This window comes from Chionomys nivalis, chromosome X, assembly GCF_950005125.1.
Source record: "Chionomys nivalis chromosome X, mChiNiv1.1, whole genome shotgun sequence".
Taxonomy (NCBI): domain Eukaryota; kingdom Metazoa; phylum Chordata; class Mammalia; order Rodentia; family Cricetidae; genus Chionomys; species Chionomys nivalis.
In genome coordinates this window covers 127,848,781-127,867,887 of record NC_080112.1, presented here as the reverse complement: position 1 = coordinate 127,867,887, position 19,107 = coordinate 127,848,781, and the positions used below count along the sequence as shown (strand labels likewise).

The window sequence follows — 19,107 nt, the reverse complement described above, 5'->3', positions numbered from 1 at the left end:
ACAACAAAAGATATATTCAACACATTGCATTTGGTTATTAAATATTGACCATTGGTTGCCACTGTTGGTTTTTGAGCCTGGATCTTATATAGCCCAGGTGGATCTCCAGCTCATCAATGCAACCAAGGATGACCATGATCTAGGCATGTGCTACCACGCTCAGTTTCTGTGGTAGTGGGGCTAAGACCCAAGGTTTCCTGCATCCCAGGCAAGCACTCTACCATCTAAACTACATCTCCAGCCATCTGTATCCTACTATGAGGCTATGCACCTGACACTACAGTAGAATACAAATATCTAAGGAATAAAGTCAAACTGAATATACTTGACATTACAGTTTCTATAATTCAAATAGTAAGGAAGCATGAGGAGGTTCAACAAGACAGCTTTAGACATCACTTTAAAGGGAAGGCCAGCCAATGCTACGATAAGAGTGTTCTAGAAGGAAACAACGAAATATATGCAGTCTCCCAAGCCAAAACACCATCAAATAGCTTATCCAAGGCCCCAAAGTCCAGTTATGAAAAAAGTACCATGCCCTGAGAGATGAACGCTGACCCTACTACAAATTCAGCAGCAACAACAACAACAAACAAACAAAAAACACTTACAGGCAATTGAGAATTCAATGTTCAGAGAAACAAGTTCATTGTCATCACTGTCTTTATGCCTTTTCTAAAGTTATCTAACTTTAGAAAACTTTAGTTTCCACATCATAAATCATTGGCAATGAAAATGTCCACATCAAAGCAACCAAAGAGTCCACGCAGTTATCACTAGACATAGTCCAGACATGACGTAGGTGGAGATAGTTATTAATAGCATTGCAGGCCCATACACAAGCCACACAAAAAAATACAACCTAAAAATTATATGAAAATGTTAATATTGTGTTTATTTTATTTCAAATACAATCCTGTTGTTTCAAAAAAAACTAAATATCCTCTTATAATAAAATATATTTATAAAATTTATACATTTATAAGTATAATCAATAAATATTAATAGTATACAGTCAACGTTATTAATATATAAACATACTCATTTATATATTAATTTTACATTAATTACACACACATAAAGAATCATAGGAAATACCCCTAACATTACCAACAGATTTTCTGGAAACGATGGGGAAGGCTTTCCTGGTTTTCCTTTTCTGAGACAGACTCCGTAAGAGCCCTACACGTACTGGAGTATGCTTTGTACAATCAGCTGGCCTCGAACTAACAGAAATCCACCTGAAGCTGCCTCCAGAGTGCTGAGGTTAGAGGGGGAGTGTTTTTCTTTAAAGTTTTTAAAATTAATTTTAGGTGTGTGGCTTTTTTGCCTGTATGTATGCATGCAGTGCCCTCAGAGGCCAGAAGAGGGTGTTTGATCCCCTGGAACTAGAGTTCCAGATGCCCGTGAACCACCATGTGTGTGCTGCGAACTGAAAGAAAGGACCTCCGGAGTAGCAGTCTGTGCTCGTTATCATGAACTCATTTATCCAGCATCTCTTTTTCTTATTTTCAAAAGGTGGGTTTTGTTTTGTTTTGATTTAGTCTTCTCTATACTAACTATAGATCATTACTTACATTCTCTATTTCTTGCTTTCTTTAACTCCCCTGTATGGTGTTCCATGTTGCCTTTGGGAAAGAATCAAATTTTCTCAGTTTTAATATCCAAAGGACTGAGGTCAGTCTGGCTGTAGCTAACTCCAAACTGCTCTCCCTTGCCTCTGCTCCTGCCCTTCCCTGTTTGCTCTAGAGAATGCCCTGCCTTGTCTCACATACTCAACTGCCCCATCTTACCCCAGATCTATACCTGTGTGACTGATCCTTCAAGGCCTGGCTCAAATATTGCAATTTTAAGCACCTTCAAGAATTCCAGAAATAATCCCTCTCTTCTAAGGTGAAACTTGGTTGACCAAGAACCTTTGACTAGATAGCCCAAGGACCTAGAGTGAAGCCAAATAATACTGGTATAAAAAAAATGAAGACTGTGTAGTGATTAAAATGACTCGTAATGACATTCTGCCTTGCTCAGCTGTCATCGGAGATGTTTCCTCCTACAGCAGATGGGAACAAATACTGAGACCCACAGGCAGACAATATTCCAAGCAGGAGAAACCTTGAAACATTGAACCCTAAATGGAATGCCTCCATCAAATCTGTCCCTTTAGAGCTCAGGGAACCCTGTGAAAGAGGGGGTAGAAAGAGTGTAGGAGCCAGAGGAGACACCAAGAAAACAAGACCCTTTAAGTCAACATGAGCAAAGCTCATATGAATTCGCAGAGACCTAAGCAGCGATTATAGGGCCAACGTGGATCTGTACCAGGTCCTTAGCGTATGTATTACAGCTTCCAAGGGAACTTCTAAAAGAAATCGTTTAATTGGAAGATTACTAGCAATTTCAGAGGTGAATCCAAGACCATCATGGTGAGGAGCATGGTAGCAGGTGGGAGGCGTGGTACTGGAGCAGTGCTGAGAGCTCGCCTGACCCACAACCAGGAGGTGTGGAGAGACTGGGCCTGGCCTGATATGGACTTCTAAAACATCAAAGCCCACACTCAGTGACACACCTCCTACTCCAAGGCCACATTTCCCAATCCTTCCCCAACAGTTCCACCAAGTGCAGACCAAACATTCAGACCTAAGAGCCTACAGGGGCCATTCTTATTTAAGCCATCACAAGTCTACAGAGAGAACAATCAGTGTGGTATTTAAAGAGCAGGTAAGGAAAGCGCTTACCTGGCAAATGTGAGTATATGAGTTCAAGCCCCAGGGTCCACATCAAAATGCTGTGGTGTGGTGACAAGTGCTTCCAATCCCTGTGCGGGGAGGTGGGGGCTGACATCTGGCAACTTACTGGCCATCCTAGCCTACCTGACAAGTTTTAGGCCACTGAGAAACCTCATCAAAACAAAAACAAACAAACCCCCAAAGATAGACAGCACTGAACACCAGAAGAATGACATCTGAGCTTGTGCTTTTATTCATGCACACAGATGTATACAGGACTCATGCACATACGTGTTCCCCCAAATACAAACACACACATGTATGCAGACTCCAAGATTCCAGAGACTTGTGTCGATCACTTTATCATTGAAATATGAAGATGATCTTACAAATTATTAGGAAAAAAGAAGAAAAAATCCAAGCCCTTTTCTCTCTCAGAAGTAATTATCCCCTGCCCGGCTTACAACCTACTGTTCTCTCAAGGGCAGAAAACCAGTAATTACTGAGTGTCTCCTACAAGAGCCAGCAAACGTCAGCTCACAGGCTAGACTTGCCTAATGCCTTGGTTGGGGCTAGGGATGGTCTCCACACTTAGAAAAGCACTGGAAAACAGTCGAAAATAAGATTTTGTAGCATTTGAATGTGACATAAAATCCAGACTTTACTGGGCATACATAAAGTACCTTTGGAACATAGTTACACCCATTTATTTGCATATTGGCTATGTCAGTTTCTGCACTAAAACAGAAGTTGAGCTGTCACAACAACCATTCGAATCTCAACACAGCCCTGAATCTCAACACTTCGTTTTTTTCAGAAAGCTCATCTGCTTGTGTACGATAGGCCAGGGACTTCAACCATAGTAGTTAAGACAGTCCTTAGCATACAGGTGAGGGCCCGAAGTTGCAGAGTGTAAGTGACCTTCAGAAAGGGAAAACTGGTGTTGGAATTCAAAGCTGAGTTGGTTCACTGCTAAACTGCAAGTCCAGGACTTACGTCATGCCTTTGACAATGACTGTGAAATCATCGCCGTTTTCCTGTGTGAATATTCCATTGTCTTAAGTGGTCATTTATGAAACAGTTTCTTTCCTGCAAGAAGCTGCCCTTAGGTTCTGGTACTTAGAAATCAAAGCTAAATAAACTGTTCCACATACACAGGACGAAGGGTCAAAACGCACGAAACAAGTTTGGAAGATGGTTTAAAATCCTAAGATTTTTCTGGGCTTTTCCAGCAGGTACTTCTTGGTAGAAGCAATTACACAGAATTTCTCTGTGCCATTAGAGGTTATGGGCAATGCAGTCCCAAAGGAAGAGAAAAAAACAATAGGCGGCCTGGGAGGGCTGCCCAGAGCTCCTCCCATAGCCAACAAGAATGTTCTGCTTAGGGCCAGAGATTAAGTGTAGCATATGACTTTCTGCGATATTCAAACACCACCTGGCTTTCTGCCTCCTTAAGTGAAGAAAAAAAAATAGAAGTACCTTCCTCCATCTCAAATCATGGTTGGTGTCCTCACGGTTCCTAGACACTGGGAAATGGCTACAGTAGGCTAAGAAATGAAGTACAGTACTAGGTTCTAGTCGTTTCTTATTTCTCCCACTAAATCTTCATTACCCTCACCCGCAGCTTCCCATCACCAAGCTAGGCTGCATGGCTCAAGGGAAGAAGTGAATTGTGAGAACTTTCCAGAATGCCAAGGGTACAGCTTGAATGGCGGGTTGACTGATGAAACCGAATGGGAGAATGAGTTTCCTCACTGTCGTTTAGGTCATACTGACTACACAGACCCATCCGAAGTCATGGATGGAGGGTCCAGCCAGGGAGCTCAGCAGATGAAGGAGCTTGCTCTGCGAGCCTGAGCGGGACCCACATAAAGGTGGAAGGAGAAAACAGACTCCATCAAGGTGCCCTCTGACCTCCACATGTGTGTCATGGGGCACACCCATGCACACACACACACAGACACACACAAAGACACACATACACACTAAAAAAGTAAGATTAAAAGTAAAAGAAGCCATGGCCCCAGAACAGTCCATGGGTCCTGGCCTCCTTACAGGTCCCTTTAGCTTACATAGCTATACAAGAGTGGCCATTTATCAGACTTGCTGAGAACAGTGCGAAGAGTGGATACTTGTTTCCAGCAAAATCATCTTTGGGTGGTCTTTTAAATCGCTGGAGCAGTGGTTCTCAACCTGTGGGTCCTGACTCCCTGGGGCCAAATAACCCTTTCACAGGGGTAAGACCATCCTGCATATCAGATATCTATATTATGATTTATAACTGTAGCAACACGACAGTTATGAAGCAGCAGCGAAAATAATATTATGGTTAGGGGGTCACCACAACATGAGGAGCTGTATTAAAGGGTCACAGCATTAGGAAGGTTGAGAACCCCTGCTCTAGAGTGTCCTGTGGGAAGTGATCAATGATAGGAAAGCTACACTATATCAAAGCGTAACTAAGCCCGAGAAATGCTCACCCCATCCACCAATGACTGCATGTACTACTCATCGGCACAGCTGCAATGTTGGTGCCTGGTTTGGGACTGTTGAACTTCAGAGTTAGAAGAGAAGACACTGATGCTTTTTAAAGTCATTCCTGTTTGCAGTAATCTGTTGCAGGGGTCCTAAAAAATACAACACCGCTCTGGTTGCTTCCCTACCAGAAAGTGTCAGTTTCGTGAGCTGCACCCAGTGTCTCTCAAATGTCATCATATCCCTCCCTCTGGATGATAGTCTTATTTGCCGCTAAGTTTGGAAAGGCATGGGACACATGTTCAAAAAGGGTCCCATATGGAAAACATATCTAAAACATCTAACAGCAGGGAAACTGGTAGATAGCTGGTCACACAATGCAGTTCTGAGAAACAGAGCCACTGGGGGTGGGAGAAGGTGGGGTGAGATGATTTGGTTGGTAAGGATGCTTGTCACTAAACCTGATGGCATATGTTCGTTTGATGCCTGGTACTCACATGCTGGAAAAGACAAAGCCTTCACAGGTGTACCCAAACACTCAAAGACACCCACCCCCACACTAAATGTAATAAAAACGTAACAAAGTCACTGGTGTTTTGAGAAACCCATCGAGTTCTTTCTGCAGGCACAGGGGATGCCATCTGTCAGGGGACAGAGACCAAAAGACCAACATATTTCTTGCAATGCAAGGGGCAGAGCTAGTTTATCTATCAAAAATTGGAAAGAAAAACAAGAAAAGAAATGAGCAAATACGACTTTCAAAAATGTTACCATGTATCAGTGATGTCAACAGCCACCACCAAATGTGTCCCAATATTTGTGTTCCTTAAAGAAGAATCTGCAGTTCCAACAAATGTCACCCCTTCCATGCCCCCCAAGTTGACAGGCCACCTGTAAGGAAAACAATTTACTGAAGATACAATGTAATTTTATCTTCTGTGTGAAAAACAAAATATAAAACCTACAGGAAATACACTTGATTCAAATTAATAATACCAGCAAAATCCTTGCCAATCTGTTCCATTTCTGTTGCTGTAATAAAACAAAGAGAACTTAAAGAAAAAAGGGTTTAATTGCCTCCTGATACTAGGATACAGCTCATCATCCTGGGAAACACGAGGGGGCAGGGACTTCAAGCAGCTAGTCACATCCACAGTCGGGAACAGAGAGAACGAATGCATAAATGCTTATCCTCAGCTCACATTTCTTTTATTCAAGCCAGAACCCAAGAAAGAGGAGTGGTGTTGCCCATCTTCTCCCTGGGTCTTCCAACATGAATTCATGATAATTCGCAAAAGACAAGCCCAGAGCGGACCCAACCGAGAGGATCCCTCATGAGGTTTTTCTTCTCTCAGGTGATTCTAGGCTGTGTCACATTGACAAATAAAATTAACCGTCTCGGCGATGGATCGAGATAGAGACAGAGACTCAATTTGGAGCAACGGTCTGAGCTCTTTAGGTCCAAATGAGGAGCAGAAGGAGGGAGAACATGAGCAAGGAAGTCAGGACCACGAGGGGTGCACCCACCCACTGTGACAGTGGAACTGATCTATTGGGAGCCCACCCAGGCCAGCTGGACTGGGACTGAATAAGCATGGGTTGAAACTGGACTCTCTGAACATGGCAGACAATGAAGGCTGATGAGAAGCCAAGGACAATGGCACTAGGCTTCGATCCTAATACATGAACTGGCTTTGTGGGAGCGTAGCCTGTTTGGATGCTCACCTTCCTGGACCTAGATAGAAGTGGGAGGACCTTGGTCTTCCCGCAGGGCAGGGAATTTGAACTGCTCTTCAGTATCGAGAGGGAGGGGGAATGGAGTGGGGGGAGGAGAAGAGGAGTGGGGTGAGGGGGAGGGGAGTGGGGGGAGGGGGCAATATGTGGGAGGAGGGGGAGGGAAATGGGAAACGGGGAGCGGGTGGAAATTTTAATTAAAAAAGAATAAAAATAAACAAATAATAATAATAAAAAACAAATACAAAAAAAAATTAACCGTCTCAGTGAGCAACTTCTTCCAAGAGTGTGTTATGAAAAGAAAGAAGCTACTTCATTCCTACTCTCATTCCTTGATGACACATATGTCTCGCACAGGTGGCTAGCTCCTTTCTCCGCCATATTGTGAACGGCAGGATGCTAGAATTGAGTTTGGATTTTCCAGCCCCGCTAAATAAACCCCTCTATTTTATAAGTTACTCAGCATAAATCCTTTAGTCACAGGAACATAAAAGTCAGTGTAAAGTTCTGCAGTACCCTAACACAGTGTGGCTTGTAGACCGAACCTAACCTGCTACATGTTTGCCACTGCTTGTGAGCTCTTAAGTTTAACTGAGTAAGGGGAAATGAAAATAGTATTTCATGGCATATAAAATAGAGAGTCAGATGTGTCTATAAATAAATGTGGATTCTGATTTGTTTTACAGTTTCACACACGCATGCATCCCTCAGTGACCACTGTCACCGTGAACCCACCCTGCCACATCTGTCCATCCTCCTCGTCCCCCTATACCTGCCAGTTATATATGGTCCTCTAGCTCTGTTTGTGAAATACACAGTTGGGGAGGTGCAATAAAAATCAGCCGTTTATAATCCCAGCACTTGGGAGGCAGAGGCAGGCGGATCTCTGTGAGTTCGAGTCCATCCTGGTCTACAAGAGCTAGTTCCAGGACAGGCTCCAAAGCCACAGAGAAACCCTGTCTCGAAAAACCAAAAAAAAAAAAAAAAAAATCAGCCGTTTATAGAAGAAACTGGCTGACTCTATCCATATACAGTAAATCGTATCTTGAGTGCTGAATGGAATTCTTCATGTCACATTTTAGAGAAACCCTGAGTGGCTGGCTGGAAACTGGTCCTGAAGATGCTGGGATTAAAATTCAAGGAGATCTTAGGACATGAACTCATGTTTATACAGGTTATTTTGCTTTTGGAATCTAGGGTAATCTTGAGTGCTTTTTTGAAACAAGAGCTTCAAGTCATCACTGTTGTAAAGTGAATGCTGTCATCCCAAATTCATACCTGCCTACAAGTCTGGAATGGGATCTCACTGTAGAAAGGTGCTATTATGTAAAGATATGGAGATGTGGTCATTTTGGATAAGAGTGGCGCCAAATCCGATTATAGTGTCCTAATATAGGATAGAAGTGTGTTGTGTGTTGTTAGTTCCCAGCTGCTCAGTCCCAAAATAATTACGCAGAAAACATAGTATTTGTAATTCTGTTTGGTCAATAGCTTAAGCATATTTCTGGCTAATTCTTATATTTTAATTTAACCCATTTCTAGTAATCTGTGTATTGCCACATGGCTGTGGCTTACTGGTTAAAGTTCCGTCTGGTTCCAGCGGGTACATGGCTTCTCTCTGACTCCGCCTCCTTTCTTCCAGCATTTAGTTTACCAATGGTATTCACAGCATACAGAGGGGTATCCCACATCAGAAGTGGAGACATAGAACTTAAGGAGCCATGTTATAGAAGACAGAAACAGAGACTGAAAGAGTGTAGTCAGAATGAAGGGGTACCTGAAGCCCCGGAGCTGGGCAAGGCGGGAAAGATTTTTCCCTAGGGTCTTAGAGGAAGCTAGATGAAATAATGAAGAATTGAATGGAGACCTCCAAAAAGATATGTCCATGTCCTGAGCCCCAGTACCCACTAATGCCACTTGGAAGTAGCATCTCTGCAAATGTAATTAGTGAAGGATCATGAGATGCGATCATCCTGAATAAGGATGGCCTTAAATTTAGTGACAGTGTCACATCTAGAGAGAAGTGTCTTGAAGACAAAGGCAGAAATTGAAACAATGGGGCCACGGGCCAAGAGAAGCCTGAGTGCCTGGGGACTTGGAAGAGGCAGGAAGGATTCTCCCCTAGAATAAGCATGACACTGACATCCTTTGACCTCAGACATCTGGTCTATGAACTAAAGAATAATTGCCTGTTCTGTAAATCTGCCCAGCTCCTGGTAATTTACGATAGTGACCCTAACCAACCAAAAGAAGCTCCTTCAATGTTTGCTTCAATTCCAACTTTTCTCATGTTTTGTAAAGCCTAAGAACAACTGTATTTTTTCCACCTTCTCCTGGAAACTTACAAAGCCTCGACTAATGGGTAAGGAAACAGTGGTGAGCACAGCAGGTTTCTAGGGCAAGACACACCTCGCCTACCTTGTCCTTTTTATCTTGCCGGGCATATGGGAAGCAGGGTATCACAGCAGTTACCCTGGATGAGGATGCAATCTTGCACGCGTTGATCATGATGAGCAGCTCCATCAGGTTGTCGTTAATTTCCCCGCAGCCACTCTGGATGATATAGACATCTTCCCCTCTCACACTTTCACCAATCTCAACGCTACAAAAGAACAATGCCATCTTAGTTTTCTTTGCCTGTTGTTGTTTAAAAACACTCTAGAATGTTGGGCGGTGGTGGCGCTCGCCTTTAATCCCAGCACTCGGGAGGCAGAGGCAGGCGGATCTCTGTGAGTTTGAGACCAGCCTGGTCTACGGAGCTAGTTCCAGGACAAGCTCCAAAACCACAGAGAAACCCTGTCTCGAAAAACCAAAAAAAAAAACAACCCACTCTAGAGAAATGAATTAATGTGTGTGTGGGGGGCACTTATTTTGACTCACATTTCAAGGTACATCCCATAATGGCTGGGAAGTTAAAGCGGCGAAACCTCAAAGCAGCTGTGCACATTACACTCTCGGTTGGAAAGCAGAGAGTATGAACTTAGGTTGTTTTTCAGCTCCCTTCACACTCACAGAGTCTGGGGTCCAGTCCGGGGCATGGGGCTACACACAGTGGATGGGCCTTTCTGCATCCACGAACACAATTAAGATAATTTCCCACAAGCTGGTTCACAGGTCCATCTCCCAGGTGACCCTAGGTTCTGTCAAGTTGACAATCAACAATCAGCCATTGCAGCATTGGGTAATACCAAGGTCTCTATGACTCCCTGAGACCACCTCCAACTTCAGCACAGAGTCACAATCCTGCCTGTGACTTATGAGATGGATTGAACACAGGACAAAATCAGCAAAGGGAAAAGTACACCAGGGAATCTAGGTGGGAACTTACAGGAATTCTCCCCGGGGGGGGGGGGGGTCAGAGAAGCCCGGGCTCAAAGTGTCCCGTAGCAAGCTGTGACAAGTGACAAGTGTTACCTACTAGGGTAGACACAGACTTAGGGCCCAGGCTTTGTATTGGAAGCTGAACAGTGTAGTCACCCACTGCCTAGTGCATACCAAAATGCTAGCTTTGCATCGGGCGGGTGGGAGCTCAGTGTGAGCCACATTGTTTTCTGGCCATTAATAGTTCACACACAACAGGCCATTCTTATGAAAGAATGGTGTGGGAATCCCTGTGAGAGCTAGGTTCCCATAGGCCAGTCAAGAGCTGACCGTACAAAGAACCCTTCTAAGTTCTAGGCCTTCTCTGTTAATTCCTTGTGGTAATTTTTCTGTTATTAAAGTTAAGCATGGATATTGTCTTAATAATTCAAATCACGGGAGCTGGGGAGATGACTCATTTGGTAATGTGTCTTCCAGCACATGCATAGAGGGCCTGAGTTTGGCTCCCCAAAACCAACCTTTAAAAAAAAAGGCCAGGTGCAATGGCCTCCTTAACCCCAGCTCTGGGAGAGCAGAGACAGCAGATCCCTGGAACTCCTTGGCTGACCAGTCAGCCAGCTGAATAAATGAGCTCCAGGTTCAGTGAGAGTCCTGTCTCAAAAAGTAAAGCAGAGATGGATGGAGGAAGACACCTGGTACTGACCTCTGACCTCTACATGTACATGACCAAAGAAGCATGTATACATACCACATGCACACAATCAAATCATGATCAAAGTATGCTAGTTCAGCCTATAATCCCAGTACCAGGAGGCTGAGATAAGAGGATTCCTGAGTTCCAGGTTCTCTCTCTCTCCGCTCTCTCTCTCTCTCTGAACAGCCTGGAGACAACCAATTTCAATCTTTGATGGCTTTTTAGAGAGAGATTTACTTTCAATTCTCCAGCTACCATGCGAGACTTGAGTTGATTTTTCCTGAGGCATCCATCAGGTATTGACTTCTCACTATGGAAGACGAGGGCTTAACATCTATCTCTTCCTCTCTGCTCCACGACATGGATGGATGCTTCCGACCATATCATCATGGCAATACAGATCAGTATTCAAGCTAAAGATTGCCTGCTACATTTGAACTCTCCATGATGATCAGAGCTGAGCTGTGAAGTAAACGAAAACCAACATTTGTATTTTTCTTTCATGCACAAGCTTTGACATGTGTGTGTTTGTGTGCATCTTTTCTCTTAGCCTTTCTCTGGTGACTTTTCTATTTACTACACATTAACATCCCACCCTGCACACCCCATGAATAATTGCCAGTCTTCAAGTCCATCTCCACTTTCCCATTCTGCCCATATCCTACCCACAGCTGACTGACATGGATGACCCAGCTGCCATAGGGATTCTCGCCACCTCTTCGTCAGTAATTTTCTGTATCCCTTTACGGTATACTTCCTTGTTTTGCTAGCTGTCATCCTGTAGCTCCTAGAGACTTAGTAGTAGCCAATATTTTGAAAATCGTGTGTCTAAAAATATCTGTACGTGAAGTTAGAGAATATTGGGTATTTAGCATTGGAATGTCAGCCCATTCATGTTATATGACTGCTTCATAGAGAAACAAACATCACACACTCTGGCATGTCCTTCACAGAGTATCAGAGAACAAAGAATCAGATCAGCTCTGTTAGAACTCTCATTTTAAAATGGCAACCCTATTCCAATAGTTGGGAGACTTTGCTATATTTGGGACACTATGGACATCAGGTGAATTTTGCTTCTAGGTAACTTACCTTGAGACAAGATGCAGAAACCTGGGGCTATGAATGGAGCTCAGTGGGAGGGCATTAGCATAAACAGGAAGCCCTGGAGGCCCATCCCCCATACTAGAAAGTGAATAGAGAAAACTGAATACAGCTACTTAAAAATCCATCATCAGAATCTGGTGTGATGGCACATACTCCAAGTCCCAGCCAGACTTCGAACTCCTCTTCCTTTTGCCTCCATCTTCTTAGTCAAAGAATTACAGCTAAATAAGAAGGTGAACCCAAAGAAAAACATATATTTATCCTCTTGGAAATTGGAAGTAGAGAAGATCGCCAGGCAAAAATTGGGAGCATGGGCGTGGGGGGTGGGGTGGGAGGAAGGGGACATGAAGAGAGAGGAGAGAGAAGGGAGAAGTGGAGGATTAGGGAGAGCTTGGGGGAATGGGATGGTTGAGATGGAGGAAGGGTGGATATGGGAGCAGGGCAGAAGATATCTTAATTAAGGGAGCCATTTTAGGGTTGGCAAGAGACTTGGCTCTAGAGGGGTTCCCAGGTATCCAAGGAGATGTCCCCAGCTAGGTCCTTGGGCAGCAGAGGAGAGGATACCTGAACTGGCTGGCCTTCTCCCGTAGCCATACTGATGAATATCTTATCACCATAGAACCTTCATCCGGCGAAGGATGGAGATAGAGACAGAGACCCACATTGGAGCACTGGACTGAGCTACCAAGGTCCAGATGAAGAGCAGAAGGAGGGAGAAGATGAGCAAGGAAGTCAGGACCGTGAGGGGTGCGTCCACCCACGGAGATGGTGGGACTGATCTAATGGGAGCTCACCAAGGCCAGCTGGACTGGGACAGATGGAGCATGTGATCAAACTGGACTCTCTGAATGTGGCTGACAATGGGGGCTGACTGAGAAGCCAATGATAATGACACAGGGTTTTGATTCTACTGCATGTACTGGCTTTTTGGGGGCCTAGTCTGTTTGGATGCATACCTTCCTAGATCTGGATGGAGGGGGGAGGGTCTTGGACTTCCCACAGGGCAGGGAACCCTGACTTCTCTTAGGACTGGAGAGGGAGGGGGAGTGGGAGGGAAATAGGAGGAGGTGGAAATTTTTAATAAATAAATAAATAAATTTTTAAAAAGTAATAAAACCCAAAGTCTTTTAAAAAAATGAAAAACCTCTTGGAGATCACCCCTTCTTGCTACATTTTTGTGCAAAAAAATAAAGAACATGTAGCAATAAAAAAAAAAGAATTACAGGCATGTGCCACCATGCTGGGCTCTGAAAATGAGTTTTAATATTCGATCCCACTCCTGCATAAGGCTCTCTGTCATGGATGTTGACAGTATACTGTAAATCCAGGATGAAAGGAACAGAAAGAAACTGAAATCTATCTCCTTATTTTGAGAGCTAAAGAATGAATACAATGCTTGGGCTAACGAGGTGGCTTAGCAGATAAAAGCAGATGCTGCACAAGCCTGAGAACCTGTGTTCAGTCCCTGGAATCCACATAAGAAGCTGGATGTTCCAACTATTGGATTCACACAATTACATCAAGTATAAGGACAATTTAATTTGGCATGTATCTGCAACCCCAGAACTCCTACAATAGAGGTAGGAGGCTTGGACAGGACAAACAGCCTCAAGTTTGGGAGTCAGCTAGTCTGAAGCCTGCAGCAGGGCAGAAACACCCAAAAGCTTGGCGACTCACCTGGAGAACATAGCATTGCAGGAAGGAGAAAAATCCTACTTCTACAAGTGCAAGGAGAGAACTGATTCCCGAATTATCCTCTGACATCTACATGTGTCGTAGCGTTCATGTGCACGTACGTACAAATAACTTACGTAGCACAATTACATCAAGTATAGGGCTGATTTAATTTGGAAAGCAAGTATTTGCATAGTTCAGGGCTGACAAAATACAGCACACAGCCTCTTTTTGTATAGCACCCCCCCAATAAGAATGGTGTGGTAGTCTCAGTAATGAATCCCCCCCCCATCTATACCCTAATCCTTTGAATATGTTACATTATATGGCAAAGGGGATGTATACATTCAGATGGAATCAAGCCTGCTAATTAACCGATCGATCGTAGAACAGGATGGTCAGACATGACCATTTAAATTTGTCCCATGTGACCACAGCGGACCTTCAAATTGGAAGAGGAAGAAAAAAAAAAGAGTAGGAAGGGATTGATGACTACAGCAAGTCAGAGATCCTCTATTGCTTAAGCTCTCAAGATCTCAGGGCTGTGAGGGACCTACAAAACGGAAAAGGGGACTGGGACTCCAGCTTGGCCAATATGCAGAAAGTTTTGAGTTTGATCCCTATCAGTAGGGAACAACCAGGTATGGTGACACCCACCAGTGGCTTTGATACTTGGCAGGTGGAGACAGGAAGATCTGAAGTTCAAGGTCATCATCAGCCATACTTAGAGTTCAAGGCTAGCCTAGGCTACCTGAGACTGCCTGTAAACAAAAGACCAGAAAGCTGGAAAAGGCAAGGGAATAGAGTTCTCCATGAAGCTTCGGGAGGAAAGGCAGCCCCTGCTGACCTATTCGGCACTTGTAGTGTATAGATATAGATATGTAATGCAGCAGTAACAGGGACGACATGAGGCCGGCGATGCCTAAAATATTTATGATCTGGCTCTTTATGGAAAGTTTCCCAACTCCTGATCTTATGACTGCTTATCCCCACAAGATCACATTCTTTGGCCTGCCTTTCCTCACCAAGGAACTGCAATCCTCCTATGACTAGCAGTCCAGGGGAGCACAGGAAACACCATGGTAACATTTCTTCCAAGTCAGTTCTGCTTCTACTTATAAAGGAGACATCCCTACTGCAATCTGTGGTGTAGGTCTTTAAAGGGCTGCCTGAATCAGCTCAAGGACAAGAGACCCTCAGACAAGAAGACTGAAGCAATGCTGAGGGGCTATGGCAATGTAAAAGATGGCTGCATATTTGATAACACTTCTCTCTATTGCGGCATAGGATCTAAGTCTCTTCCCTAGACTCTCGATCTCTTCCCTAGACCTAAGAGGGCTTTGACCAATACAAAGTTCTAGAAGTGATGATATGCCAGCTTCTAAGCTCAGGCTTTAACAGACTAGTACTTAACTACTTCCTGTCTTTTGAAACACTTCCTCTTGGAAAACTGCTTCTATGCTAGAAGGCAACCCAAGCAGCCCTGTGAAGTACTTCTTAGCCAAGCATCCAGGCAAAAGCTAGCCAAACTTATCAGCCACATGAGTGAGCTATCTTCAAAACTGGGTCTGGAGGTCCCAGTTTTGTCAGTCCTAGCTGACAACATTGGAAACAGAAATAAACCTTCCTTTCTCTGACCTATACACATTTTGGGGCTGGGAGCCCCATAAACAGATTGTTTAAAGCCATCAAGTTCTGGGTGACCTGGCAAATGGAAGTCACCAGAATACTGGGTTCCCCAGTACAGCAGTAAATTAACCAAGGTAAAACCCTACAAGGGACCTGGGATGCCCTGCAAGTTATGGAGGGTTCACTGGGGTGAGAAGCTGGAATATACTGCTCCCTGAAAAATGGAAAGAATTTGGAGAAAGTAAAAGTGGAAGCATGCCTGTCTCATGAACTAGCAGTTGAGAAAACTAGGAACCAAGGTGCTGAGGGCTAGGGTGCAGCGGACTTCTCCTCACTATACAAGAGACACCGAGGAAACAGGACCTTACATAAACTGAATCCATTTTTTTGTTTCTGCTCCTTGTTTTCTCATTTCTACAGCCAAACAGGAACAGCCAATTTGAGGACTATGTGTAAAAATCAACCTCTGTCCGCGTGTAGCGCACAAGAAGAGTTAGCACATTAGCCCTGCAAACTCTTCGAGCCGACAGAAATGTGAGCTGTAGCTAGGTGTTGTGTGTGTTGGCACTCCCAACACTGGGGAGGTGAAGGCAGGAGGATCATGATTTCAAGGCTAGACTTAGTGACACAGTGAGCTTTGGAACAGGCTAGACTACATGAGACCCTGACTCAAAGGAAGGAAAAGCAAACAAAACAAAATCCCAACCCAATCAACAAGTCTGCTTTCTATTTCAAATAAATGTGTGAATAATTACACTTGAAGATCCCAGTGAGTTTCACCCAACAGCCCATATAGGACTTGTAGCAGAAATCCAATAATAACCCAGCAATGAGTTCATCTAGATTAGCTATGCTCTGCAGCAAAGGATAGCGCTGCCCTGGGAAAATAAGGAAGAGTTGCTTTACTTACTTTCAAAACCCACTCAGCCCAGAAATGTCTCCTCTGTTTACATGACAACACCTTCTGAACAAAGACTCTTATTCTATTAGAGTTCCCAGAGCTGCTGAAACTTGGACAGGACTGAGAAAATCCTGCAATATTCAAACCTAGCTCAATTCACCAAAGTCCTAGAGAACCCTCCAGATATTAAACTCTACAAAGAGAGCTGTGGATGTAGCTCAGCAGTTGTCTTCTTGCCCAGCATCCACAAGGACCTGGGATTCATCCTCAGTACTGAAAAACAACCAACCAACAAAGGCAAAGTGGCCTTTTTTTTTTAAGCTAAGCAGGTCTGAAGTCTCCTACGTAGCCAAGGATGCTCTTGAATTCCTGCTTCTCTTGCTTCTTCCACCCAAGTGCTGGGATTGTAGTGTATGCTACCACATCCTGTTTTGATGTGGTACAAGGAACCAAATCCAGGGCTTCATGCATACTTGGCAAGCAACTCTACCAACTGAGCTACATCCTCAAGCCCAAAGGGGCATTCTTAGGCTGAATTGTCTACACAGCAATACCACCTGCCATCCAGTGTTTCTCCTATTATCATGCAAGGGGTGTAAATGGAGTTTACCACCTGGAAAAGGTCACATGGGATGCATAGAGCCTTTAGAGAAATAATCTTTGTCATCGATATTCATCTAACTCTTAACTGGGTTTGGTGATACACATATACTTGTAATTCTAATACTTGGGAGTAGGGGGGGGTTCTCCTGTGAGTTTGAGGCCTGCCAGGGCTACACACTCAATTCAACACAATCTTACATACCACAGACAAATCCTGTCTCAGAAAACCAAAATAAAACAACAAAAGGGGAAAAAATGCCCCTAACTTCACAAATTCTCAATTGACTCAAAGTCGTCAAGATTTTCTGCTTTCTTCTGGAAATTTGAAAGTTCTAGATTTGAGATTTCTGTCTACGATCCATTTCAAGTTAATTTTTGTAAATACGGAGAATGGTCTTTATATGTTTTTTTCTGTAAACTTGTTGGATGAAATGCAACTTTGCCAAATGTACAACGGGTTATCTGTCACTGTATAGTTGGTTAACTGAACTAAACAGAAGGAGGAAAAGAAATTGGCCTCGGGCAAGTGGGACAAGGAGCCCCCAGTTCAACTTCGGAGGAGGGCTACCGTCTGCCTGATTGCACTGAATACTGGTGACCACCTCTTGCTCACGTGAGAAAGGGGTGGAATTTTTGCCAGACTGGGGTCTTGCGGCTGTGCGCAGCTGAGGTCCATAAACACAAAGAACCTATTAGTTCGCGACATTCGTTGCAGCAGAGTTAAAGGAAGCCCAGGGGCTTTCAACACGTGCGTCCTATGTTCTCAGGCTCTTTCCAACTCCCACACAAACCCATTCTTCTGGATAAGACGGCTCAACACGTAGGCTACTCGGAAGAGTCACCTGAGCAGCTGGCAGCACTCTGATCACAAGCCGCTGGAAGAAGCGTATGAAAGTTCCCCAGGTAAACCCAGTGCCCGGGACCTGTGCAGAACCTTTTCGACCACGCTCTAGTCTGGGGTGCCGTCTGGCAGAGACTCGAAAACTGGGGCGGGCGGATCCACAGATGTCTCCCTGCCCCCACCATACCCGGCACTGATGTGATGCCCATACGCTGCGCCCACTCTCAGACGCTCTGTGACTGCACCGATGTCGCCCTTCCGGACTGAGAATACCAGGCTAGGCGGCGCAAAAGAGGGGCCTGGGGTGCCTAGGGGACGACTGGTCACCAAAGTAGGGGTGCTGGAGGTCTGGCCACTAGAGGAACAACAGCGCGCAAAGACTCCAGGGTGGCGGGGTGTGTGTGAGGGGGTGGAAGGGGGGCTCCCTGGCTGGACTTCTTTCTCCCCGGGCGCAGACGCGGTGGCACTAAAGCCGCGTTGCTGCCGTCCCGCCCCGGAAGGGAGAGCACAGCGCCCTCGGAGGTGCCCCGGGCATGCGTCGACTCCTGCCTCAGCCCTGGTCTGACTCCCACCTGGTCTCCTGGTTGCTGAACTTCTTGGTGACCACCTTGCCCAGCTCCAGGCCCAGGCGATCGGCCACGCGCTGCGACAGGTCCTGGTGAGAGCTCCCGCTGAAGAGCACGATGTTGGGCATGGTGACGCTCCGGGGGTGAGGGGCGCTCTGTGAAGGAGAAAGCAACAGCGACACAGACTGCTACTGCTGCTGCCCCTGCTACTGCCGCTGCCCCTGCTACTGCCGCTGCCCCTGTTGCTGCTACTTGCCGCTGCCGCTGTTGCTGCCGCGGTGCCCACGGCTGCTGGTGGAGCGGGAAAACGCGGCGGGACCTAGGGGAGGGGAGGAGCTGGAGGAGGAACCAGAGAGAGGGGAGGAGTAACGGACTAGTCACTGGAGGGTGCTGGGAAGTAGCTTCTGCCCAAGCAGGCTGGGCAGCAGGTTGTGAAGCTCTGGGTGGTCCAGAATCACCTAGGTGCGGTTGCTCCGTCGGGGAGGTCGATGCTTCACACCTGACCTCTCTGACTTGCCTATAAGTGGGGAGGTCAATGAACCAGACGAAGTGGCCACATAGAGTCAGCGACTGCAGGAAGGGACCATGGGGTGCCTCACATCAAAAGCCACCTTTCAATCCGGAAACTCAGAACCCAGGGGTGATACTTGGTGTTCAAGTACACCCAGTGTCCATGTGGGAGAGACCCATAGAGCGACTCTGCATTTGCACCCAAGAATGAAGCGTGTTTCACTTTATGTGATGGTATACACTACCTCTGAAGCTTGACTTGCAGAAAGGTTTTCCCACCAGCGAGAATTCCTTTCTCTCATTAATTTAGATATGTATATTTTGTTTTC

The 19,107-nt window shown here is 45.2% G+C and overlaps 1 protein-coding gene across 2 annotated transcripts in view; it reads right to left on the bottom strand.

Moving 5' to 3' along the window:
• Prps2 (phosphoribosyl pyrophosphate synthetase 2) overlaps positions 1 to 18,586 on the bottom strand; it is a 38,646-nt gene extending 20,060 nt beyond the window's left edge. The window contains exons 1-2 of one of the 2 annotated variants that reach the window (XM_057760071.1): positions 18,275 to 18,586; positions 9,342 to 9,534 (exon numbers count right to left, since the gene is read on the bottom strand). In XM_057760071.1, the coding sequence (XP_057616054.1) occupies positions 9,342 to 9,534; positions 18,275 to 18,396 (315 nt within the window). In that variant the 5' untranslated portion in view covers positions 18,397 to 18,586. The remainder of the gene's footprint in view (positions 1 to 9,341; positions 9,535 to 18,274) is intronic. The other variant, XM_057760072.1, reaches the window with a different exon arrangement.
• Between the last annotated feature and the right edge of the window lie 521 nt (positions 18,587 to 19,107).